Raw genomic sequence first — 26,573 nt, 5'->3', positions numbered from 1 at the left:
TTATCAACTACTTGCAGAAATGTAGTGGTAACTACTGCTCCGTTTAACCGCGCTGTTTGACTTCCAAAGAAAATCCTCTTTGCTAGATGTTTGACCATGCTGGCATCTCCATACTGGGGCGCACTTGATTCTGCTGCACACAATTTTTCTTTTCAGCTGTCCGTACACTCTTAGAAATGAACTTCACCGCATAGCACGCTCCTAGCCAACCATCATCTCGAATGACAACGTTCTCGCCCCTGATTTGCTGAAAACGGGAGGAGGAGCCTATTTTGTACCATTATGCACGGCACAAAATAGGCTCCTCCTCCCGTTTTCAACAAATCTAGGGCGAGAGCGTTGTCATTCGGGGTGATGGTTGGCTAGGAGCGTGCTATGTGGCGAAGTTCATTTTTAAGAGTGTATGGCAAACGCCACTTGTGCGGCGAATCTCTTAAATTATATAGCGTCCATACATCTAGGCTGCGTGTACCTGCATATCGATAAACAAAGTCTTTTCTGCACTCTTAAAAATGAACTTCACCACATAGCACGCTCCTAGCCAACCACCATCCCGAATGACAACGTTCTCGCCCCTGATTTGTTGAAAACGGGAGGAGGAGCCTATTTTGTGCCGTGCATAATGGGGACAAAATAGGCTCCTCCTCCCGTTTTCAACAAATGTAGGGCGAGAACGTTGTCATTGGGGTGATGGTTGGCTAGGAGCGTGCTATGTGGTGAAGTTCATTTTTAAGAGTGTGCGATACAGTAAGCGTGCTCCCGTTTTACATTTTTGAGAACCCTTCACAGCATGCACTGTAGAAACAGAACTTCACCGCATAGCACGCTGTGCGCCAACCATTACCAAGAATGATAGGGTTGCCGCTTCCGATTCGAAGAGAGAGTGGGCGTACGCCTTTTTGTGGCAATTATCATGTATCCAAATTGCCACAAAAAGGCGTACGCCCATCTCTCTCTTCGAATCAGAAACGACAACCCTATCGTTCTTGGTAATCGTTGGCGCACAGCGTGCTATGCGGTGAAGTTCTGTTTTTGGGGTGTGCCAGAAACAAAAATGTATGGCTCTCAAACACAAAATAATGCCGTTTTTCACCGTGTTCCTGGCATGAGATAAGTATTTAAAGAAGAGATTGAAACATTCAAATAACTTATTTTACTAAAAAAAAGCTTTCGGGCGGAGTCCGTCCTTCATAAGGTGTCGTCCCACCTGACGCAGGACGGAAGCTTGTTTTTCAGTAAAATAAATGATTTGAATGGTTCAATCTCTCTAAATACTTATGTTATTCACTTGCGAGTGCTGGACGTTTCCCATTTTCGCCTGTTAGTTTTCCTGGCACGAGTAAATTTCCTTCAACTCCTTTCGCTTGTCGCAATGCTCACCTGTACGACGAATAGTTCCACGAAATAATGCAATGTCGCCATTTTCCAACAACGGCGATATGTGAGTTGGGATTCCCCACGCCGGAGAATCCCAGGTCTGATTAGGAGAAGCTCGACAAAAGAATTAGATAAGTTTGGCTTTACGTCAATCAAACAAAGGAAACGATATACTCTGCGATGAATATAAAAGCGACGGGCATGGTTTTGGATTCATCACAATCCCCTCGTTGTCACAGTGTGGAAAACGACTGAGATTTTTGGCATCATGACCTCAAAGACGCTCCTCTGCATTTTCGCTCTCCTGGCTGGTAAGTGAATACAACGTTTGCGTTCTGAATATTGTGGGATCTGAAGAGAGTTCATTGGTTTGCTAGGTGCGTACGTTCTTTAGTTTTTTTATACATCGAGATACTTAGATCGTGCAGGGATAGTCTTTGTTGGCGATTTGTCTAACTTCACCTTTTAGGATGTACGTATAAAAAATATTAAAAGGTACAGATGCAGAATACAGCGCGGAGAGGATAGTGCACGTAAAGTGCCTTGTAAGTTACTGCATGATCAGCATCGTTACACGCATTATACTCACTCAACGAATATATTTTGAACCACTCGAATCTGCGTTCACATATTTACTTTTAATGATCCACTGTTATTTCGTTTCGTTCTCTTTTTTATGCAAATTTTCGGGACATTCATAGTCACTATGCTTCGGATAATATCAGTATCGCTAGATTTCGCAAAACTCAACGCAGGTCTTCCTCAGAGCTTCTGTGCCTATATTTTCCTTTATCTTATCTAATATTTTACGCAAACACTGAGAATATCCATCGAATACAGGCGATTTGATTGGGGCGAGTCCGTTATAATTCGAGTAAATACTGGCGAGGGAGACTGCACTGAGCAGTAGAGAGCTCCATGTGTACTGTCGTAAGTGTTGTTGTTGAGGTGTTTTCCATATCTGCCACTGATAATGTTCTTCGTCTTTTCAGTCGTGACACTGGCCAGCGCACAGTTTGTAAGTATGAAGATAGGTCTCAGTTCCCCTTCGTTTCATATACATAGAGTATACTTGCAAATACGCAATCTGTTGATGCATATTACAATACACACTAGAGTATGTGGCCGTGATTTTTTTTTAAAGTCAGGCTTTTGAATGCTATACAGAAATGTATTTTGTTAACTGCAACATAGTCACTCATAGCAAAAATTGAATTGCTTAGTAACTGACCACCTGCTGAAAAGACAGCGAATATCAGGTGTTAACTGCAAATAAATCCAACCATAGTATAGGAAGAACGATACATCTAAATAAAACCACAAACTAAACCTTCTTGCAAATATCTCTAGGGTCGTCCCAAGTTCAACTTCCAGCCTCCACCACCACGTGTAAGTAGGGCAACAGCACCATCTTTACATACGTTATCCACAGTGCAACACATGCAGCTGCTGTCTAGTCATAATTAACCAGAGCCTACATGCTGTTCCTCCCTCTTGACAGCATCGCATCGAGATCGCGGCTCAAGGAGGTGGCAAAAGCGGCAAGCACTACAACGTGAATGTGGGAGGTCGTGCCGAATACGACCTACACCGCTTCAAGAACGGAGCTAAGATTGTAGCCCACGTGGAAGGCAGCCATTCGTTCGGAAAGCACGAGGGACACAAGTGGCAAGAAAAGCCGAAAGGAGAAGTAGGAGTCAGAGTAGAGATTCCATTCAAGGGTTAGGACTCATCCTGCCACGTAAATTGGCATCTCCGTTCACTGCATTGTGAAGGACAACAAGCAGCATGTAATTCCTGCCGACGCAGAAGCACGCCAATAAACCTTTTCAAATCCAGGGATAGACCCTCTATACGTACTCTCTTCATACGCAGGACATCGCACGCTATGGCCTTTGCGTACGTAAGGGATAGCGTTGGTGGTTCTACGCACACCGATAACAAAAAGATAGCTTCGCGCAGTGCGCAGAACTACCAACACTATTACTTACGTACGCAAAGGCGACAGCGCACGATATACTAAAACTAACTATTCTATCTGGGAATGAGGGCGAGCAACACATTAACGACCACCATGTGACAGCGCATTTATTACATTACTTCGTGCTTCTAATTTTCGTTTCGAAAGCCGACGTCGAGGAATCCCTTTCTTGTCCTGGAACAATCACACGCAGCAACAACGGAGTCAACATTCGCTCGTCGCCGCGAGGCTAGCGGGCACAGAGATGTCACATTCTCACGGAATGTATTCTACAGGCACAAATCTAAGCGTGCACAACACATAATAAACGATAATTAAGCTACATTGTACTCGATTCTCTAAACATCGTCGAAACGCAAGAAGGGAAAGCGTATGTTTTTGTTGCAGCGAAAAGTTTCATAAAATGCTGGATTAGTGATCCTTGCCATAAGGCATCGCTGTCTCGCTATTAGACGAGAACCCGTCGAGTTAGATGCACACAAGATCATGCAGGACCGCACAAAGAATACCTTCAGTGCTTCTTCGCTTACTGATGGCGGCACCGCTGCTTGCTCGGTAATCGTTCGGAGGGTTTCAAACGCGATCCGTGCGCCGTACGACAAATCGAAAACACTCTGTGACCAAGTGTCCGGGTCGCCGTCGCTCGATAGGTTGATGAAGCTGCGCATTTCGAGGATGCAGGACTTCACTTGGCCATATCTCCACTGACTTTCAGGCGTCCAGTCCAACAAGTTCCTGACGAGTTCAACAATTTCCTTGCCTATCTGCACATCGAGTGTTCCCAGACTAAAATAGATGGGAATGCCGCGGTCGTCGAAGACGTAAAATACCGGCGGGCCGTGTAATATGGTTGGAATGAGGATCATTCTAAGACGCGTAACGGCAGCCGGGCAAGGCACAAATTGGTGCCTCCTTATTAAACTCGTCTCGTCCGTTGGAAGTTTCCGTCGCATGACTCTCGTCTCGAAACTCCTCAGGGTGAGATACGATGAGACGAAGTCAGTGTCGTCCAGGGAAAAGGTAGTATAGTCGACTCCCGTTGACATATAAAACAAAACATCATTGTCGTAAGCGCGCATCATTGTCCTGTCTAAAGCAGTCTTGATGTCAAATACTGTATTGGCGCCCATCCAATGCAATGCTTTAGAAAACGTGTATGCCGTTCTGCTGCGGCCGATCAGACGTGCGATTCAGGGCTGCAGCGAGTGTGTCGTAGAACATTCCAACGGTGTCATCCAGGAAGCTAGAGCGCCCTCTTCTGGTCCAACTGCGGCAAACGTGCCCGTAAAAGTCATTGCACGGATAGGCGTCTGTGTCAAGTAGTCGGGTCAGAGCGGTGCTGAGACTTAAGCACTCGTGAGTAATACAGCTGACAACAGTGGCTTCCAGCTTTTGAGACATGAGGAGTAGTATAGCTAGCGCTCCGAGCACTATCATGCAGAGAACACACAGAATTAAGCATGCTGCGCATGCTATGATGTTTCTGCGTACCCGTCTGCGTTCGATGTTTTCTGTGCACGCTGTTGGTATATCTGTAGCAACAAAAACACCGGATTCGAGTTTCCTTACGCGCTCTTTTGCACTTTCAACAGCGTGTCGATAAATGTCTACGTACTGTTTGGGACACGGTTCTCTAAAATCTCCAGCCCGTGGCCGAGAAGTCCCCTATCGGTGATGTCGCGCACGAAGGAACTCTACCATTACAGTCTCCGAGGTAAGTCCACGAAGCGCCACCTGTCGGGAGAGAGTACCATCGCATACTCGGCGTCGTCTGCTAGGGAGAGCAGTTGAGAGCGGCCTGTACCGGGGAGGGTATTGGTATATAGTTCCTTCGTGCGCGACATCGCCGAAAGGGATTGGTCCGCCACGGGCTGAAGATTTGTTTGACAACCGTGTCCCAAACAGTACACCATGTATCAGAGGCGGAGATTTTTCCTTTTCCCGGAGGGGGCAAGGGCGCATCGCGAAGTAAATACTCTGGCGGGAGGGGGGCGGGGGGGGGCGGAGAGAATATGTTTATTAAGAAAAAAACAAGAAAGGAAATGTAGGCCAGATGGATGTCCGCTTGTTATTCAAAGAAAATGAAAGGGGAAGTCAAAAAAGGCAAAGAAAATAAGAAAACAAAACGAAGGAAAGAAAAGGAAAAGCAAAATGAAGAACACAAAACTAAAGCTGAAGAATCACACACTCTTGCGGGATCCTATGATGTATGCAGAACTGGTATAGAAATAACAGGAAGGAAGAACAGAAAAAACAAAAGAAAAGAAAAAACAGAGAGAACGTAAACAGTGCACAGTGCACAACTGAAAGCATTACGCCTTTGAAAACTGAGTGCAAAAAGAACAAAATGTATTGAATCCTCAGTGTCGGACCCGAAATGCGCGCAATATAATGAATGTGTTCAATGAAATGGAGCAGCGGGAGTTGAACCCGCTCCCAACGAATATGCGTTCCGAAGATCCTACCGATACACCTCACTGGCAGCTGCTGGTACCTTTTTGATTGCTTCGTTTCATTGATCTGATTACGAGGTACACACACCCTCTCGCACAGCGCGCGTCCTGCAGTTCTCCATATCTGCCCAAGATGTAAATGCTCCACTTGGTTCTGCCCCTGAGATCTAGTCTCTACAGTACCTTTTAATACTCGCTAGCTTTTTCCTCGGTTCCGTAACAGACACAACCGCTACACCCCATTATACTACTCCCTAGTACTCACGCCACAGAACTATACCAAACCCACACCTCTTTACCTAAAAATGTTCTTGTTTTGTTTTTCCAAGATGCAACCTGCCAGTTTCTTCAGTGCGCTGTTCAAGCTCTTACATGACGCGTTGAAGACATGCTGCTCATAAAAGTCAGCAGCTGTTCGGTATTTTTTTTTCGTTTTTTCACTGCCGCGCTGTCTGAAGTAGGCGGCTGGGACAGGTCAAGCTACATAACGTTGCTTTTTTTCTCCAGTGTCCTGTAGCCTATTGTTTTACTTGCTGTATTGGACAGCAGAAAAGAAAAATGTGTGCACCCGAATCGAGTGCATCCCAGTGTTTCTGCCATTATCATTTGTTGTACCAAAGCCATAAGCTTGATTGACATATCATTAGTCTTGAGGCGGAATCACCCCAATGTAATCTCTATGGGTATCACGGTGGCCAGTTCATCTCGCAAACCACAGCTCTTAGGTAGCCAAACTCTGGGCACAAAATAATGGAAGAGACCATGTAGGTATTGACACCTTTTTAATTCATCTTCTGCACGCGGTTGAATTTATACATTTTTTTGCTTCCTTGAAAACAAATACATTGAGCCTGTAGCAGCACTAGTGCCATCGGATGATGGCAGCTCAGTTTGAACGTGAGCGCGCAGAGCGCGATTAAACTAGTTGTTCTCCGCCACACTGTAAAAAATTTCACCGTAAAAAAAACGGGCAAATGCAAGGAAAGTTGGCTGCCAAACATCGGCCGTTATTTTTACGGTGGCCCCGTATAAGTTGTGCCCGTGAAAAAATACTGCATTGGCCAATAATTTTAACAGGGATACGCCGTGTAGCATTACTGTGCTGTGGTCGTTAAAAAAACTGCATTGGCCAGTAATTTTAACTGACATATGCCGTGTACCCTTATCGTGCTGTGCTCGTCCCTGGAGCCCCTCTTTTTTTTCTACATATAGTCGTAGCAATGAGAGCAGTTTAAGCAATGACCATGCGCAACACATTGTGATGTTTGTCACATTGAGATTTATTTTCTATGTACATAGTGATGAAAATGCGCCAGTCACCTCTGGCATGAAAACCCTGCAAAGAGAAAGAGAACTGTTACAGGGAACCGGGCAATTGACATGCAATTATACTCACCGTCTATTTTGTTCAAAAGAAGAACATACGAAGGAACCATGTGCACCCATCAGTCAGGTCTGGCATCACAATACTGCAAAGAGAAAGGAAACTGTTACAGGGAGCAGGGCAGTTGACATGCAGTTATGCTAATGGTTTATTTTTTCGAAGGAAGAACATACGAAGGAACCATGTGCACCCATCAGTCAGTTCTGGCATGAAAACACTTCAAAGAGAAAGGAAATTAGACTCAGTTTTATTTTTTCAAAGAAAGAACAAGAAGGTGCACACAAAGCGCGGAGACGGCACGGAACTTCTTCTGGAAGCGTTCATAAGGACATCTGATCATGACCCTTTCGTATGTGCTGCTTCATATGTGACATTATCTCTATATTCGTAGTGAACTGACGCGAGCACGAATGGACGTGACATACTTTCGTGGTTTCGGAGAGCAAATCGATTCGAGGCGACCGCCCTGGTGTGTTCTTGTAACGCCCCAAAATGTGACATCCGAGTTTTGCATAGGTCGCCGCCGTGTACACACATAATGCATGACAGCACGGTATTCTGCTCGCTTCATGTACACCTCTACGGTGGTCAACTAGCCCATCAGAGTGTTAAAAACACATGGGCACCTTCCGCAACGATACATTACAACAAGAGCGCCTTGATCACCCTACGAGCCAGGACGTACACACAGAACTAGGGAGACACTTCACAACAAACGCGAGCCACGATTTACTGGTGTCAAGTTGAACAAAACCAGGCATACGGTGCACCACGCTCAAATCGCAAAGAACAGGATGTGCGAACAGAAATGTGCTTACCTAACTACATGCATTCGCGAGATTTACAACAACCGCTTCGTCGTCCTTCGTCAACCATCGTCCGCGCACGATGTTCCGCTTCCGGCGTTTGCGAATGACGGCAATGCCCCGTACTTGGCTTGGCCTTGCCTCCGCATTGAAGTTTTTGGCCGGCACATGATGATGGCGCCACCGTTTTACGTAGTTTTCGCAGTATTTGTGATTACGGTAACACGCCGTCGTCACATACTACTAAACGCCCGTAGAAATCACAGTATTTTTTTACAGTGCAGTCACCGGGTACGGTTGTCAGTCCTTTCCTGCGCCACATTTGGTGACCCGAACCTGGACATACGCAAACCTTCGTCTGGTTTCATGGAACCTCTTCCGCCGCAAACTGTCCCCGTTGCTGGCACACCGCTGCCCGCAACTTCGACAGCGGACCCGGCCATTTCGGCCGCCGCCCCGCCACAGCTGCGACTTCCCCCTTTTTGGCGACAGAACCCTCGGTCGTGGTTCCGGCAAGTGGAGGCACAATTTGCGCTTCGGCACATACAGAGCCAACAGTCGAAGTACTTCCACGTCCTTGCAGGCCTTCCTCCGGAAATTGCGGCCGAGCTGGATGATGTCCTCGCCACAGTCTCGCTTACTGAGGCCTACGACGTTCTTAAGAGCGCCATTTTGGATCGCCTGGAAATTTCCGAACGTGCCCGGTTTCAGCAGCTACTTTCTGAAGAAGACCTTGGTGACCGTAAGCCATCACAGCTGCTACACCGAATGAAGCAGCTGCTCGGAGATTCCGCCAGTCAGAACCAGCAGCCGCTCTTGCGGGAATTATTTCTTCAGCGTTTGCCGCAGGCAATGCGCATGGTTCTGGCAGGATCCGAAGACCTCGGCCTTGACAAGCTTGCTGCTTTGGCAGATCGGATCGCAGACTATTCTGCGCCTGGGCATCCGCCGGTGGTGGCAGCGGCAACACCCGCTCAGCCTTCACGCCTAGACCGCATAGAAGAGAAGCTTCAAGAACTAACGGACGCGTTCCACTCACTCTCTGCAAGTCGCTCAAGACGTCATCGCCGCTCCACTTCTCGACCTCCACCGGCCCGTCGTCAATCGTCCACCCCTCCGCCTCCGCCGTCAGAAGATACTCGTTCCCGTGCCACCCTTTGTTGGTACCACCACCGCTTCCGACATCGAGCCCAGCGCTGCATTTCGCCCTGCGCCTGGCAGGGAAACTCGCGGGCCGATCACTGATGGTGGCAAGCGATCATGGCCCAACCCCCAGCCGCCTTTTCGTCGTATGTGACCGCGTTGCTGGATACCGCCTCCTGGTTGATGCCGGCGCTGAGATAAGCGTGCTCCCAGCATCGGCCGCAGATCGTCGCCGTTCGCCCAGCGGCTTTAACCTTCAAGCTGCCAACGGTACCGCAATCAAAACGTACGGCCTACGCTCTTTGACGTTGGACCTTGGCCTGAGGAGGACATTTCGGTGGGTCTTCGCTCTTGCGGACGTCTCGCAGCCTATTCTAGGCGCCGATTTCTTGGCTGCTTTCAACCTGTCCGTTAACGTCCGCCATCGACGCCTCCTTGACAACACCACAACGCTTGCAGTGAAGGGCCTGTCTTCTCCGGAAGTCCCAACTGGTATCCGCGCGCTACGTCCCGCTTCCCCGTATGACGCGCTCTTGGACGAGTTTCCGGACATCACCAAGCCCTGCAACTTGAAGGCACCGGTCAAGCACGACGTGACCCATCATATTACTACCACCGGTCCTCCAATCTCCTCCCGCTTCCGCCGCCTCCATGGTGACCGCCTGGCTATCGCCAAACGCGAGTTTGACCACATGCTGGACTTAGGTATCATCCGGCAATCCTCCAGCAGCTGGGCATCCCCGCTACATATGGTGCCGAAGAAGGACCCAGGCGATTGGAGGCCATGCGGCGATTATAGGGCTCTCAACGCCAGGACTATTCCAGACAGATACCCTCTACCTCACATCCACGATTTTACTGCCAGTCTTGCGGGCTGCACCGTCTTCACGACCCTGGACTTGGTGAAAGCCTATCACCAGATTCCGGTGCACCCGCCTGACATACCTAAGACGGCCGTCATAACACCCTTTGGACTCTTTGAATTTGTCAAGATGCCTTTCGGGTTGCGCAATGCTGCACAGAGCTTCCAACGCTTCATCAACAACGTCCTGCGAGGCTTGCCTTTCGTCTACGCCTATATTGACGACCTCCTCATTGCAAGCGCCTCGCAGGAGGAGCATATTGTGCATCTCCGGCAGGTATTCGCACGTCTCCAAGACCACGGCCTTGTCATTAACGTTAAGAAGTGCAGTTTCGGGCAGAGCGAAGCGAAGTTTCTGGGGCACCATATCGATCAGCACGGCGTTCGTCCTCTCGAAACCAAGGTGCAGGCCATTCATGAATTTCCCCGTCCGCAATCGGTACGGCAGTTGCGACAGTTCCTTGGCCTGCTGAATTTTCATCGGAGGTTCATCCCCGGCTGCGCACGCATTGTCCAACCGCTCACGGACCTCCTCCGGGCGCCCAAGTCGGCGACCTCCCCGTTATCCTGGACGCCGGAAGTCGAGGCCTCATTTGTCGAAGCGAAATTCGCCCTTGCCAATGCAACACTGCTCGTCCATCCAATTCCTTCTGCACCAACCCGCCTCATGACTGACGCCTCTACCACGGCTGCTGGCGCTGTTCTACAGCAGTTCGTTGATGGCATGTGGCAGCCGCTTGGTTTTTTCTCCCGCCGCCTCAAGCCCGCCGAGACCCACTACAGCACGTTTGGGCGTGAGCTTCTCGCTGTGTACGCGGCCGTGCGACACTTCCGCTATCACCTGGAAGGGCGTGACTTCCACATTCTGACCGACCACAAGCCGTTGTCATATGCATTCTCTGGCAACCACTCCGGCTACTGTGAGCGTGAGATCCGTCAGCTTGCTTTTATCTCCGAGTTTTGCACCGACGTTCGCCATATCCCCGGCGTTGACAACTCGGCAGCTGACGCTCTTTCACGCATCAATGCCGTTCCCTACTTGCCATCCCCGGTGAGCGTCAGTGATCTCCTCAACGCCCAGGCTAATGACGCTGAGATCAAGGATTCCCTCGCTGGCGAATCCTCCCTCGTCCTTCAAAAGATACACCTCCCTGGTTGCGTCGACCCTCTTTTCTGCGACGTGTCCACTGCGCATCTTCGCCCCTTCGTACCCGAGCCGCTACGCCGCCGGATCTTCAGCGAGTACCACAGCCTCGCCCACACCGGCGTGCGCGCTACACAGAAGGCCATTGCAACCCGCTACGTCTGGCCAAATATCAATAAGGACATCCGAAGCTGGACCCGCTCCTGTCTTGCTTGCCAGCGGACCAAAGTTGAACGCCACATCCAGACGCCACTCAAAGCGTTCCCCACGCCCGCAGGCCGGTTCTGCCACGTTCATTTGGACCTCGTTGGCCCACTTCCCTCTTCACTCGGCTGCCGGTATCTCTTCACCTGCGTGGACCGCTTCACGCGCTGGGCAGAGGCTGTACCCATCCCAGACGCGACGGCGGACACGGTCGGCCGCGCGTTTCTACTCGGTTGGGTCGCCCGTTTCGGGTGCCCTGACATTGTGACCACCGACAGGGGACGCCAGTTCACATCCCGCTCCTTCACGTCTCTTCTGAAAGCTATCGGAGCCAAGCACATGATGACGACGGCCTACCACCCCGCCGGAAACGGGATGGTGGAGCGGCTGCACCGCCAGCTAAAAGCCGCTCTCTGTTCCCAGCCTGAGCCCACTAACTGGGTTGACCATTTGCCATGGGTGCTCCTCGGCCTACGCTCCTCGCTAAAGCAGGATCTCAAGTGTAGCTCGGCGGAGTTAGTCTTCGGCTCACCTTTGCGCTTGCCTGGTGACTTCCTCGATCCCAGCCCGAAGCCTCCCCTCGCCGGTGACGACTTCGCAACGCAACTCCGTCAGCATTTCCAGGCCGTCAAACCCGCCCTACCTCGTCAGCCTTCCCATAGGAAGATTTTCGTGCACCCGGATTTGGCCAATGCCTCTCACGCCATCGTCCGGGTGGATCATGCCAAGCCACCCTTGACCCCTGCATATGCTGGCCCTTACAAGATACTGGCCCGCAGCGACAAGACCGTAACAGTCCACCTTAATGGCCGCCGCGAAACCATCTCCCTCGACAGGGTCAAGCCCGCTCATCTTGAGACACTCGTCGCCCCTGTGCATCTCCCCGACCTTCCCCCCAACTGTGCAGGCCCTCAACGCCCACGCTCTGTCCCTCTGCGCAATGTTTCCTGGCATTCTCCCCTGGTTACCACCAGGGTCTAGGGGGGGAGGCCTGTAGCAGCACTAGTGCCATCGGATGATGGCAGCTCAGTTTGAACGTGAGCGCGCAGAGCGCGATTAAACTAGTTGTTCTCCGCCAGTCACCGGGTACGGTTGTCAGTCCTTTCCTGGGCCACAAGCCCTATGGGACTAGCATGAAAACGGTCGGTATAACGTCGGTGAAGAAAATTTTCCTTTTCAGAATGGTGTCCAGCAGTGCAAATGTTGATTCTGATCACCATTCAATTGAAGTTTCGTGTCAAGGCTCGTGAAGTTTCCGCGGTGAAGTGGACATAAATTTGGCTGTTTGTCGTCTGTTCGCCGGGGCTGCACTGTACTGCCACCACATCCAGCTTCCGCTTTGGGAGAGGGACCTCGGCTTTCGCACCTAGCTGGGAGAGGGGACGGGAGAAAGTGCGCGAGCAAGCGCGTCCAGGGCAAACTGTCCGATAATCAAACTACATTACAAATTCCGACTTTGTTTTTCTTTGCAAACATATCCTCTATGTCACTCAAGGGCTCGTGACTGAAAGAGTTAGTTGAACCTTTGGCTCACGAAACGTATTAGGGATCGTATAGTGTCTCAACTAAATAAAAAAAGCTGCCGTTGTTGGTGCTAGCAAGTTTTACTCTTAGGAAAGTTCCTCAGTTGCGTACGATCCGCCTATCCACAAATGACTAGGTCAAGAAAACGTCCATCAAAGGCAAGGAAGCGAACGAAAAGAGCAAGGAGCATTGCCACAGCTCGCAAGAGGATGCGGCTTGTTGCCACATCATTGGCGGAAAACTCTGACAGGTAGGCGTCGCATGACATAATTTATAGCTGTCCAATCCCTAAACTGGAAACATCCCCAAAGGAGTGCAAAACTTGTTCGTAAGTAAAGCACGAGATGCACCGAAAAAAAAAACAATAAAATAAAATAAAAGTTCACTTCGTTTTTCCTTTTTAGCTTGGAAAGTGACCAGATGCAGCATTTGCGTTTGCAGCGCGTTGTTGCTGACCCACGTTGGGTATACTATTCCTTACTTTATTAGAGGAAACGCGTGAGCGTCACCTTTTCATTTTAATTTAATTTAATTTTAATTTCACCTCTATGGATCAGTCCTGTGCATTTGATGCGGACGTGATGGCCACTGAAGCACAATGGGTGTCTACCCCAAAACGTCCAAACACGGGAAAGCCACAGGAATGTACTTTCATGCCACATCACGTCTGCGATAACAACGACGCAGGCAGTGATAACCGGCAGCAATCGCAGAGAAGTGATCTGGAACTACCAGCATCCGCGCCGAGTGTTCACGGCAGATCGGGAAACGACGACAACCGGCACCCGCCTCGTACGGCATCGTTGTCCGCAACCTTTGCGTGCGACTTTCCAGAAACCCCTGTCAACACAAGCCAGTCGATGGCGTCAGAAACCGCAGATGGTGAACGAGCCACCCTAGTCATCAACTTTCAACAAGTGATTGAGGAATACGGAAAAGCTGCTGTTACTCATTCACAAGAATGCGTGTTTTGTGGCCAGCTTCGGTTCTACAAAGAAGTTAGAGTGGGGCTGAGTGTCACAATGGAATATCGCTGCACAAAATCACCTCTCTGCACCTTTAGCCATTTTGTGCGCACACAACCTCCACTGGATTCGAAAAACAGCATCAATGCTAATATTGTTCGAGGATGTCTCGAGGTCGGAATTGGGTTCACTCAAGCCCGAGAACTTACAGCGTCGGTTGGCCTTCCCTTCCTTTCTTACAAATTGTATCAGAAGTGCGAGGACAAAGTTGGCGAGAGTTTGCACGCTGCAACGTTGGACTCTATGAAGGCTGCCGCTCAAGAGGAAATCGAATTGGCGAAGCAACGTAAAGAATGTCCTGATCCTGACGGCTTTTGGCAGATTCCGGTCATAGTGGACGGACGATGGAGTAAGAGGTCTTTTGGGCACAGCTACAATGCAAACAGCGGTGTCGCGGTTATCGTCGGCAAATATTCACGAAAGATACTGTACATTGGCGTCAAGTATTGCACTCTTTGTCAACGTGCGGAGGCTGAAGGGAAAGATCCTTTTCCACACACCTGTGCACGCAACTGGGCTTCATCTTCGACCTCAATGGAGCGCTACATTATCGTCCAGGGTTTCCAAGAAAGTGAACGAATGTACGGAATCAGATATACGACACGAATTGGCGATGGAGATAGCAACGTTTTCGTTGCTGTTCAAACACAAGTTTCATACGGTCGATTGGTAAAGAAAGTTGAATGCGTGAATCACCTGGTCAAAAATTACACTAAAAGACTGTACATCGCTGCAAAAGACACCAAAGCATTCACATCACCAGGTGGAAGGGAAGCCAGGAAGATTTTGTCGTCAGCGAATATCCGAATCCTAAAGGGTTTCGCGAGGTCCACGGTTAGACGACATGCCCAAAACACCCACGCTGTGACGCCTGAAGCGATACGGAGGCTACGTCACCAACTGAAAAACGGCCCGTATCATGTTTTCGGCATCCACAGCGGCTGTCCCTCTGAGCATTGTCCCATCAAGAGAGGTGATGCGATTGAACACGAACGACGGACCGAAAAGGGCAGGCTTCTAATATGATCGGGCATGATGGTTGAAATTCAAAAGGCCATTGATATACTCGCTGACAGGAGTGACATGCTCCTTCTGGACGCAGCAAGCAATGCGGCTGAGACATACATGAGCATGGTTGCTCGTACAGTAGGCGGAAAGCGTGTGGACTTTGCGAAAGGCAGGGGGTATGGAAATAGGTGTCGCCTTGCAGCCATCGCATACAACATGAGAGGTGCAAAGTGGCACGCATTCTACCTGCAGAAGTCATCCGGGAAGAGGCCGACGTCTTCGTTGATCAAGATAATAGAAGAAAGAAAGAGACGAGACGAACGCAAGGCACGCAGAAAAGCGGTGCGTCGTGACAATCCTTGCAGGATGCCAAAATTTACAAGCGTCGCGGGAGACAAGGACTATGGGCCAGATTCACAAAGGCAGGACCTCGAGAACACCATCTTTCTGCAGAAAGCTAAAGAGCTAGCTGACAAATTAAGACTTACAGCCCACGAAGCGAAGAAGACACAGCTTACAGCCCAGAAAGAAAGCAGAGGATACCTTCCACCTCGATTTACAGCATATGTCGGCCGCATCGAGCGACTTTCCAACTACTCGTCAATTGTGAAGCAGATATTGTATCCCAGGTCATTCCAGAGCAGGGCTTGCCAATACGGTATGGACCACGAGAATGAGGCAGCTTCGGTATTCCAAGCCAGAAATCCAGCCTGTGTGGTGAAGCGCTGTGGTCTTGTTGTGAATCCTGACACGCCGTACGTGGCCACGAGCCCCGATCGCCTTATTGATGACGATGGCATCCTTGAGATCAAATGCCCTGCAAGCGCTCAAAACAACCCGTCCATCGTGGAAACTGCTAAAAGACATGCCATTGGCGTCAAAGTTTCCAAAGAAGGTTCACTGTACCTGCCGCGATCACATAAATACTTTGATCAGATCCAAGCGCAATTAAATATAACTAAGAGAAGTTATTGCAAGCTTGGGTCACCCACGGACATGCAGGTACTTACAATAAGAAAAGACCCATCGTTGTGGGAATGCCTGTTGCCCCAGCTCAAAAAGTTCTGCCTACATTACCTGATGCCAGAAATAATCGATCCCCGTGTAACAAGGCATATGAAATTGAGAGAAGATGCTGTGGAAATGAGTGACCTTCAGGACTTGCTGTAGCTGTTGTCCACGTTTGTCCTTACTTCTCAGTCGCAGGTTGTAAGGTGATGGCATACCGAACTACGGAATGTACGAAGCAGGATTTCATTATTTGAAGAATGCACTGCAAGAGTGACAGCCTTGACTCTGCTTGGCTTGGATGTAACATGTGTTTAGCAAGACACAGCTGATCCACGTCCAAGTCAGCGTGTCGAGAACAATTTCTTTACAATATTTCTTGCATGGCAGTAGACAATGATAACTGTGTGACATTTTATAGGCAATCCGCCACTAAGCTGTGTTTTTTTTTTTTTTTGCTTTTTTTAATGATCATTTTGGTTGCCGGAGCATGACAGGTATTGTGTATGTGTGTGCGCAGATAATTTCGAAACAGTTCACAAAACAGAAGAAAGAAAATGTTAGAAAATGTTGGCTACTTAGTTGATCGTTAGAAGCCTTGGTTGCCTTGGCCTCGTCTGATGCCGACTAATCAGAAAAGAAAAAAGAGAAAATGGGGCGCTCTTTACTGCAATCTGCTTCACTTATCGGTGGTGGTTTGCAAGAGGATCGCTTAGACAATGTAGCGTGGTGAGAAATCATGCGCAGTAAACAGTGGGACTGGCGAGCGTGTCATCTCCGCAATTTGATAAAGGAGAGTAATCAGGTGTAGTCGCTCGCCCTTTAATTTGAGGAAAGAAAAATTACAACAGGTTACGATGAATACACTTATATTTCGACAGCTTTTATTTTCGGCATCATACACAAGTGCATTACGCCACACATTTCGAAGCAGTGGGTAGGGTTCCTTAAAAGCCATCATGGCTGCCGCCTGTCGCGCAATTAATATGTTCGAACGAAAGAAAAATAAGTCATCGGAAGGACAGGTATGGTGAACTATAGTTCACCATATTACAGGTCATGGTAAGCTAGTACAGCCATTGTGTCGTAACGACGGAAGAAAAAGACCGTGTGGGTTTCGTCAACATGTAGAATGCAAACTCTCTGAATCACTCTTCCAAAGCGATTTTCTGATATAAACATGTAAATGGCGCACACTCCAAAGAGTAATATATGTCTTTTCGTGTACACAATTTCCTTTACAAGGTGTTTACTATTGATCTCTTTCTTCTCTACACCCTGAAAAGAAGAAGCAGCAGCCAGCGGGCTCCTCGTGCCGTCAGTACCCAAAGTCAGACAACGTATAGACACGCAAACGCGCGTGCATTCGTCATTTCCGATTTTGGTCCAGAAATATCACGTGGCTCAACAGTGCGTGGCGCCTTCCATCGCAAGGAGATAACATGAGCGGGCTGGGTCACTCGGCCTTAAACCACTATTTTAAGTAGTTAACTACAGTAGTTAGGTTACTGAAGGCGTCAACTATACTTCCGTTTTTGCCGCAAGCTTTACGGCACGATTGTGCTTCCGACTTTTACTTTGAGCTACTTGTTTGATGAGAACGGAGGTGCAGAGCAATTGTGTCGTGCATGTGTACTAAATCTTCACTTTTAATGCTTGTCTAGTGAAGCCTCATTTGATTTGCTGTGAAATAATCCTGCAACTTAGTTTATCGCGTAGGCACAGAAAGAATCCCGCCGCAAGCTTTGTATTTGACGATCGTAGCAATGGCTTGAGCCAAAGTTTATTATTGCTTGTTATTCATATTTAGGTGTCCAAGAACACTACAAGGAATTGGTGTTCGTGGTCAACGTTAAGTAGTTATAGATGTAGTTAAACTACGTTGCAGTAGTTAAAAAGTAGTTTTAACTACTCCCCTGAAAAGTAGTTGAACTACTAGTTAAACTACTCAATCACAAAGTAGTTAGTAGTTATAGTTAAACTATTGTAGAAGTAGTTAGTGGCCATCACTGCCTTTGGGGACATTTCAACCAGGGACATTTCTTCCGGGGACGTTTCTTCCAGGAGACATTTTTTTCCGGTGACATTTCTTCCAGGTACACTTCTTCCTGGACCCGATATGTGCCATGGGGTATGCTTTGGAGTGAACGGCATGCACCACTTAGAATTCACCACGTCGATCTTTCGTTTTATTAAGCTGAAGTCAACTAGCATGTCGCCTAAAATTTAACATGTGCACGCAAGAATGTACGTGAATTTTCATTATTGAAGCTTCATTGAAAACCTGCTCACGCTATATTCGCCATGGGTGTTACAGGTAGTCGATCGCTGCTCCTTTGTCGCATTTCCATATCGTCACAAAATATTGCAGGAATGATGGCAGCATACATGACCTGGCAGAGGCGCGGAAAAAAGCTCACCGGACAAAAGCTCACCGCTTTGTTTGCCGTTCTTCTTTTACAACTGCTTTAGTTATTACATTCTTGGGCACTAATAAAAATCATTAGGACAGCTCAGTCGAAGTCTCATTCTTTGAGTTGGCTGAGGAAGAAAGTTGACTTTTTGCAGTAGTGTCGAGTCGAAGGCGAGATAACATGGTGCCTGATGTGAATGCGAGCCTGATGTAAGGAGATTGTAAAAGCTGTAGAATATGCAGGCGTCGAGACTGACCAAGGTTAGCTCAGGAGAGCCTTTTACATATTCCGCACGTTGGCGAGTGAGTCAGTTCATGTGGAATATGCACCCGTCGAGACTGACCAGGAGTGCCCTTTTACGTATTTCACACGTTGGGAAATGGGTCAGTTCATGTCGAATATGCACCCTCTCACATTGGGAGTGAACGGAAGACGCGTCTCTGGAGATGCGCAACGAACAAAATTTTAGAAAATGGTATTTCTTCACGAATAAAATATTTTGATTTATATATTTATTTATTGAATTTTTTTACGGACGATCGGACGAATACGGACGAATTTTTAGGATATAACATGGTGCCTGATGTGAATGCGAGGTTGATATGTAAGGAGATTGTAAAAGCTGTAGAATATGCAGACGTCGAGAGTGACCAAGGTTAGCTCAGGAGAGCCTTTTACATATTTCGCACGTTGGCGAGTGAGTCAGTTCATGTGGAATATGCACCCGTCGAGACTGACCAGGAGTGCCCTTTTACGTATTTCACAGGTTGGGAAATGGGTCAGTTCATGTAGAATATGCACCCTCTCACATTGGGAGTGAACGGAAGACGCGTCTCTGGAGATGCGCAACGAACAAAATTTTAGAAAATGGTATTTCTTCACGAATAAAATATTTTGATTTATATATTTATTTATTGAATTTTTTTATGGACGATCGGACGAATACGGACGAATTTTTACGGATAACATGGTGCCTGATGTGAATGCGAGGTTGATATGTAAGGAGATTGTAAAAGCTGTAGAATATGCAGACGTCGAGAGTGACCAAGGTTAGCTCAGGAGAGCCTTTTACATATTTCGCACGTTGGCGAGTGAGTCAGTTCATGTGGAATATGCACCCGTCGAGACTTTCCAGGAGTGCCCTTTTACGTATTTCACACGTTGGGAAACGGGTCAGTTCATGTAGAATATGCACCCTCTCACATTGGGAGTGAACGGAAGACGCGTCTCTGGAGATGCGCAACGAACAAAATTAAAAAAATTGTATTTCTTCACGAATAAAATATTTTGATTTATATATTTATTTATTTATTTTTTTACGGACGATCTATCGAACGGATTTTTGTTCTGAAAACGGCTACGGTATCAGGTGACCGAAGGGGCCAGATGTTCTCATTAGGACAACTTCGTACCTTTTATAATTAAATGTTAATTCACGGTTTTTAGGTCATTAGTCATTTGACGGTTGAGCAACAGATGGCCAAGACCGTCCGCATGCCCAGAGATGATAGATGTGAAAACAGGATGTCTATACCCTTATAGTTTTTTTAATGAAAATCTGTATTGAAAAGAAAGACACCCAAAATACAATATACATATTGTGACAAAATAGACAAAAAAAAGACAATATACATATTGTGTGACAAACAGTATGTATCATACCACAGCACAATGTAGCATATTGTGTAATGTGTACACCCACAAGGTAGTGTTGATATTGGTGTGAAGCACGTTACTATGTGGAGTGCTAGAAGAATATTGCCTTTGTTGTGACTTTTTTTTTTTTTCATCCTACAGTCACTGGCCAAGAAAGATCACGTATCTCAGTCGACGTCAGTTTATTTCCACTCGCCTTAGAATGGTACAATTCTGGTTTCTGGAACGAGTAAACCAGCAAGAAACAAACAGCAACCGTGAATAGGCTACAATATTAGAAAAACAGGCATTTGACTCTACATGGCAGATTAGTGCGCACATAACCGCCAGCAATGGGGTAGAGGATCGCCCCTGGCGATGAACTCCCCATTCATCATCTCGCAATAAAGTTGTTGTTGTCGTGTTGACATGTCTTAAGTCTTCATCTAGACAAAAAAAAAAAGAAGAAGAATGAAAAGGCTTAAAAATGTGACTTCCAGGTAAGCACAGAGCATGACCATCAACTTTGTTTCATTAGTTCATTCACATATATGAAAACATGTTACATGTTACAATTCATGAAATGATGAATGCATGACTTTCCTTTTCGCGTTTCTTTTTTGTGAAAGTAGTGCACGAATTAACATTCGTACATTATTTCACAATTTCCCACTTTACAACAGAACCGTGTGGTACATTTGTAATGTGAACAGCTCACGTTTTCGGGCAGGAGTCCCGGAGCAGCAACATCCTATTAGCCATGTTGTTGTTGTTTTTCTTTTTCGGAAGCCTTCGTGTAGTCACATAACGTGACTGTAATAGAAAAATAGCTATAAATAACAATGTATTTAAATGACTTCCTCTTGAAATATTTATTCTAAGCAGATATGCTTCTGCGCAGAGTATGGTCCGCGAGGGCACAGAAGCACTCCATTTGCAGATGTTCGCAGTAAACAATTCAAGGAGATCAGTCCAAATACGCCGACCTGTGCTTTTATTTTTGAATAAGACGACAAATTTTAACAATTTAAATATGGCTCACAATGATAAATGCTGCTGTACGGTGATTCGTTATCGGTATCGTAACTAGGAATAAATTTGTTTTTCCTAAACGCGCAGCGGGCCACAAAGGGCGCAAATCTACTAACACATACCGAGCTACACCTATTACAGGCACGTTTGATTCAGCGAAATTACTCGTATGAGAATGCAACTATGTGGGGATAGGACACTGCTGAGCCAGACAGTTTACGAAAGCGTAACTCACTAGAATTCTTGGTTGACTTGACCTTGGTCAACACTGCTGCGATATACTCGTACGTTGGGACTGTGACGATTCATTCAACTCAGTTTCCACTGGAACAACACGCGCTGCTCGAAAGACAACGACGCAAAATAAAAAGCACGCTAAAGTCCGCTAATTAGCACCAAAAGTCGATAGAAAAACACATCGCAAACCGCAACTGGTCGCTCGTGCAACGTTGAGATACCCAGCGTTCCAAGACGCCATCCGAGATGAGAGTAGCAAAACAACAAGATATCAAAACACGAAAGGAAGCGTATTCATCCCCTCCCCTTCTATAGCATGCAAAATGTGGTTAGCGCTGAGATGAACATATACGTCCATGACGGGAGTAGTTCTCACTGATCAAAGGGATGTCACGTGGGATTGCATGACGCTTGCGAAATGGGCAGCAATGGGAATGACGAAACGAAACGAAACTTATGGTTCGTGCATTCCACTCCATGGTAGCTGCCAGAAATTAGAAGAAAACGGATGAGACACTGGATTATAGGTATGTTAGTATCTTTTTTCATTCCTGCACGTCATTTCTCATTACGCTGTACCTGGATACAAGGGCATGGTGACTCGCGATGTTGATGTATCTGCATGCATGGTTCTAGACTTTTGATTTTTGATGGCGTAATCGGGATATCGGCACCTCTCGCGTTGTGGCCTATATGTGACTAACCAGACTAACCAAGTGTTGTGCCCCTACTAGGGCTTCCAACAAACGACAAAACCAATTATGTGGGAAGGTATAGCAGTCTGTTGCTGATTACGCATATCATATATTACGAGAAAATGCATAGATTGAGAAGTTACCCGTCAAAAAGAACTCGTTACAAGTTAAGTTACCGTGTGCAAAATGTAACTAAGTTAATAATGAAGTTCTTCAGCCTGAAACGTAACTCGCAGTTACTGAGTTACTTAAATAAAAGAACGAGTTACTTCCAAGTTACTTCGGACACAGAATAGCATTACGCAGGTGCAGCGCGCGTGAGCAGTTAAGTTAGATCTTGATTTGCCTGCGGAGGAGTGCAACACGCTTAGATCGTTTTCGTTGATGTCCAACAATAGACCTCTCGCTGTTTCTAAAGAAATGACCTCACAGTGTCCGACAGCGCCAAAATTGGGTAGAACTGAACTACGCTCGGAGCTAGAGGTGAACAAGGTCGCACCTGAAAGCCACGGTCTTGAGGGAATTACGATACGGTCCCTTAAAGGGACGCGACCGTCGGTCCTACTTTTCTTTCAATTGGAGGTAGCGAACAAGTGCCCGTTCGTGGAACCCAGCCTTCTCTTTCCGATTTGTTTCGGTTTCAATCTGTCTACCAATGTCATCATGACGTTTCTCTGGTACAGGTCTATTCGAACGCTTTGCATCTTATTCCCTGTGGGTGCACAACGGTTCAGGTTCATTTCAATGGCAGCGGTTCTTACTTCCCGAATAAAATACTGTCATTGATTGAATATCACGTTTTATGGCAAAAAATACCATGAAGGAACCGGAGAGAAAGCAAGAAAATATGTGGACGTGAGTAAAAAGCGAGTTAAAAGTAACCTGGAACTTAACTGTTACTTTGGCGAAGTTACCTGAAAAAGGAACGAGTTCCTCTGAAAGTTACCACGGCGCAAAAGTACCGAGTTCAGTTACAAGTTACCAAAAAAAAGAACTTAGTTACAGTAACGAGTTACCTCGAACTCTGAGAAAATGTATCGTCTTCAGGTTGCTGCGCACACACGTTTCAGTATGAAGCCTGCAGGTGACTTCTGCTTACCCTTCTGACATACCGATTCTGAATTTACATATTGTAGCTTAGAGTAATTACGAATGCCTAGGATGACACACACTAGCAACATTCTGACATCAGTGCAGTGGCATAACTACTAATATAGTGCCCCAAAAATGAACGACGGGGACTCCTCCGCCCCATGTAAAGGCCTCATAAAACACCACTTGAAATATTTTTCTGGCTATGACACTGCGTCAGTATGACATAATTGTCATTGCCGTCCATAATTTCTCGAATATCTCTTGAATATATATATTTAAAAAATTCTGGTTGACAGCATATGTCTTATGATCATAATCGAACAAGAGCACATGTCGTTTTGTACAGCACCTTATGTACTTTTTTAAATTTCAGGTGGTCGTAAAATGTAGAAGGCACATAGTGGGGGAAAAGATCATGGTCATAGTTCACGTGGCTCCTGGTAGACGCTCCTGTGGAGTAACCTTTTCAGGAGCCACACAAACAGATTGCTCACAGAACCAATGAGTAGGATGTTGATCGAATACCGAGAGAAAATGGTGTAACAGATACAAATATCGTATGACACAGTATGGGAATAAAAACTTTTTCCACGAGGGATGCATGAAACACTGCCGGAGTACTGTTTGTATGAACCATTGTGTGTGCCACAAGCCGTGGGGGCACACCAGCCTCGGAGACGCTTTGGGAAGCATACATCACAGAAATTGCTCATACTCATATGGTGGATGCTTCTTTTTCTTCTTGGCCGTGATGAAACATCTTTTTGGCCGAAATGAGACTAACTTTGGCAATAATGAGACACTTGGGGATTAAAGGACTTTCGGCCGTAATGAGGTGTTGCCGTGAATATATATGTATTGGCATCATGGTGGACGACCAGCCATATCTCTTGGCTGGCTCCCTATAACGCAACAAACGCACTAGTCTACAACCATCGCAACGCCAACACCCGAAGACGAGCTCACGACAGGTCTGGGATTGATGTACGTGCTAGATGCCACCTCGCAACAAACCAAAAACTCACGGAGGGTTGGACGTGGGACCGCAGCACGAAGGATATTAGAAGCGGATGATATACCTACCACGGCTCGCCAGCGCGACGATAACGACGGCCATCTTCATCCCGCGCATGCTCGCGCTCACACCACGCATTCACCTTCCATAGGATTAAAAATCACTTTTGGCTCGCAACCTGTCTCTGCCTGGTCGCTTTCTCTAGGACTCTACATTTTAGTGACCCGAACGTGATCGTCTAGCAGCAATCATGCCTAACCAAGGAGACACGCCGCCCGAACCGTCACCCCCAACTCTCCCCCAGGTAAACGTTTCGGAAATTAAGCTTCCGCCTGTTTACATCGCCTGTTTTACATTGTTGATCGTCATTCTAACGTGCGTTTTCTCATCGACACCGGCGCTGCGGTCAGCATCGTACTTGCCTCACAGACCGACCGCCGCCATCGTCATTATCATGGTCCAGCACTTCAAGCCGCAAAGAAATCCACAATCCCCACTTATGGCGAACGCTCATTAACCTTGGACCTGGGGCTCCGTCGCAAATTTCGATGGATTTTTTTAATCGCTGACGTGACCCATCCAATCATTGGAGCCGATTTCCTGCGGCACTTCCATCTCCTCGTTGACATGCGGCACAAGCCACTCACGGACGGCACCACCACCCTCTGCGTATTGGGTATAGCGTCCAGGCTATCCTCCTTGGGAGCTAAACGTATTGGTCCCTGAATCCCAGCCTTCATTTTCCGCCATCCTCGCTGAGTTTCCTGCCCTTTGGTCTTCGCAATGCAGCGCAGTCCTTCCAACGTTTCGTCGATGAAGTCACGTGAGGCCTTGATTTTTGCTATGTGTACATCAATGGCATCCTCGTAGCCAGCTCTTCAGCTGAAGAACATTGCGCCCATCTACGAGAGCTCTTTTCACGTTTGCAAGAGTACGGCCTCGTCATCAACCCCAGCACGTGTTTACTCGGCGTTGAAGAGCTCGAATTCCTCGGCCACCTTATCAACAGACACGGAATACAGCCTCTTCCACAACAAGTTCAGGTCATTGGTGATTTCCCACTTCCACAGTCATCCAAGAAGTTGCGGGAATTCATTGGGATGATCAACTTCTATCGTCGCGTCATCCCCCATTGAGCTCAGATTATGCAGCCACTCCACATGCTGTTGTCCCCCAAGAAATCCAGCTCTGCAAGCATTTCATGGTCGAACGCTGCCCTCCAGGCATTTCATCAGCTCAAGTTCGCTCTCGCGGAACAGCGCTGTTGACCCACCCGCTTCCTGATGCTCCGACAAACCTCGCTGTCGATGCTTCCACAGACGCGATCGGCGCGATCCTTCAACAGGAGATCAATGGCGCCTGGACGCCACTTGCGTTTTTCTCTAAACCCCTTCGACCCGCCGAGCGAAATTACAGTAGTCTTGGGTTGATAATAGCCCTATCATTCTCCTCGACCTTCGCTCAGCCGTCAAGACGGACCTGGAATGCTCTCCTGCCGAATTAGTTTACGGGGCCTCCCTCCACGTCCCCGAGAATTCTTGGGTCCCCCGTCCCTCCGTTCTGCACCTCTCCCTGCTGCCTCCCTTGACGGGATCCGCGAAGCGATTCGTGCTCTTCAGCCGACACCAACACGACTCCCCGCATCCATCAGCCCATTTGTCTTCAAGGACATTCACACGTCTACTCATGTTTTCATTCGAAATGACGCTACCCGCGCCCCGTTTCAGCCACCTTACCAAGGCCCGTTCAGGGTACTTAAGCGGACAGACAGTCATTTCACCGTGGACATCGACGGCCGCCACGACACCGTCTCGATTGAGCGCCTCAAACCGGCCTTCCTCGACGCATCGCACATCCCCCTACCTCTCGTTTCCACCGCCGCTGCAGTACCTCTCGTTGTCTCACCTCCTGCCCGCACTGTCCGCTGGCGTACTCCGCTCTTCCACGGCTCATGACTTCTGCAGAGGGGAAGCAGTGTGGCGGCTCGCCAGCGAGACGATAACGACGGCCATCTCCATCCTGCGCATGCTCGCGCTCACACCACGCATTCACCTTCCATCGGATTAAAAAGCACTTTTGGCTCGCAACCTTTCTCTGCCTGGTCGCTTTCTCTACACTCTTAGAAATGAACTTCACCACAGAACACGCTCGTAGCCAACCATCATCCCGAAAGACAACGCTCTCGCCCCTGATTTGTTTAAAACGGGAGGAGGAGCCTATTTTGTGCTCATTATGCACGGCTAGGCTCCTCCTCCCCTTTTCAACAAATCTGGGGCGAGAACGTTGTCATTCGGGGTGATGGCTGGCTACGGGCGTGCTATGTGGTGAAGTTCATTTTTAAGAGTGTAGGCCTCTACACTTTCTTCGAAGAGGGTCGCTGATGTTTGCCACCGCCTTCCAAAGTAAACGGCCCCAAGGACTGCTCTCTACCTGTAAAGCACTCTGCGGATGCCCGCTCTGACCCTGTTCAGTACCTCAACGGCGGTGCGAGCACGGCCGCCGTGCACAGCTACCGTGAGTATGTATTGGCA

General features: G+C 47.8%; 2 protein-coding genes across 3 annotated transcripts in view; one reads left to right on the top strand and one right to left on the bottom strand.

Annotated features, from left to right (window-relative positions):
• Window positions 1–26,573, bottom strand: part of LOC135385187 (cytochrome P450 3A24-like) — a 126,347-nt gene that overhangs the window by 63,959 nt on the left and 35,815 nt on the right. The window lies entirely within an intron of this gene.
• On the top strand, window positions 1,583–3,219 carry LOC135383100 (uncharacterized). Its single transcript, XM_064612722.1, has 4 exons — window positions 1,583–1,688; window positions 2,370–2,395; window positions 2,728–2,766; window positions 2,879–3,219. The coding sequence occupies exons 1-4, from the start codon at window positions 1,646–1,648 to the stop codon at window positions 3,101–3,103; spliced, it is 333 nt and encodes a 110-aa protein (XP_064468792.1). The 5' UTR covers window positions 1,583–1,645; the 3' UTR covers window positions 3,104–3,219.

The sequence above is a fragment of the Ornithodoros turicata genome, chromosome 2 (assembly GCF_037126465.1).
Source record: "Ornithodoros turicata isolate Travis chromosome 2, ASM3712646v1, whole genome shotgun sequence".
Classification (NCBI taxonomy): domain Eukaryota; kingdom Metazoa; phylum Arthropoda; class Arachnida; order Ixodida; family Argasidae; genus Ornithodoros; species Ornithodoros turicata.
The sequence above is the reverse complement of the archived record's forward strand: the minus strand, read 5'-3'. Positions and strand labels throughout refer to the sequence as shown.

What these genes read in the sequence shown, in the direction of transcription:
- LOC135383100 (XM_064612722.1), top strand. Translation starts at nt 1,646, where the DNA reads ATGACCTCAAAGACGCTCCTCTGCATTTTCGCTCTCCTGGCTG. An exon ending in CATTTTCGCTCTCCTGGCTG is followed by an intron (nt 1,689 to 2,369) that starts GTAAGTGAATAC and finishes TCGTCTTTTCAG; the next exon opens with TCGTGACACTGGCCAGCGCA. An exon ending in TCCAGCCTCCACCACCACGT is followed by an intron (nt 2,767 to 2,878) that starts GTAAGTAGGGCA and finishes CCCTCTTGACAG; the next exon opens with CATCGCATCGAGATCGCGGC.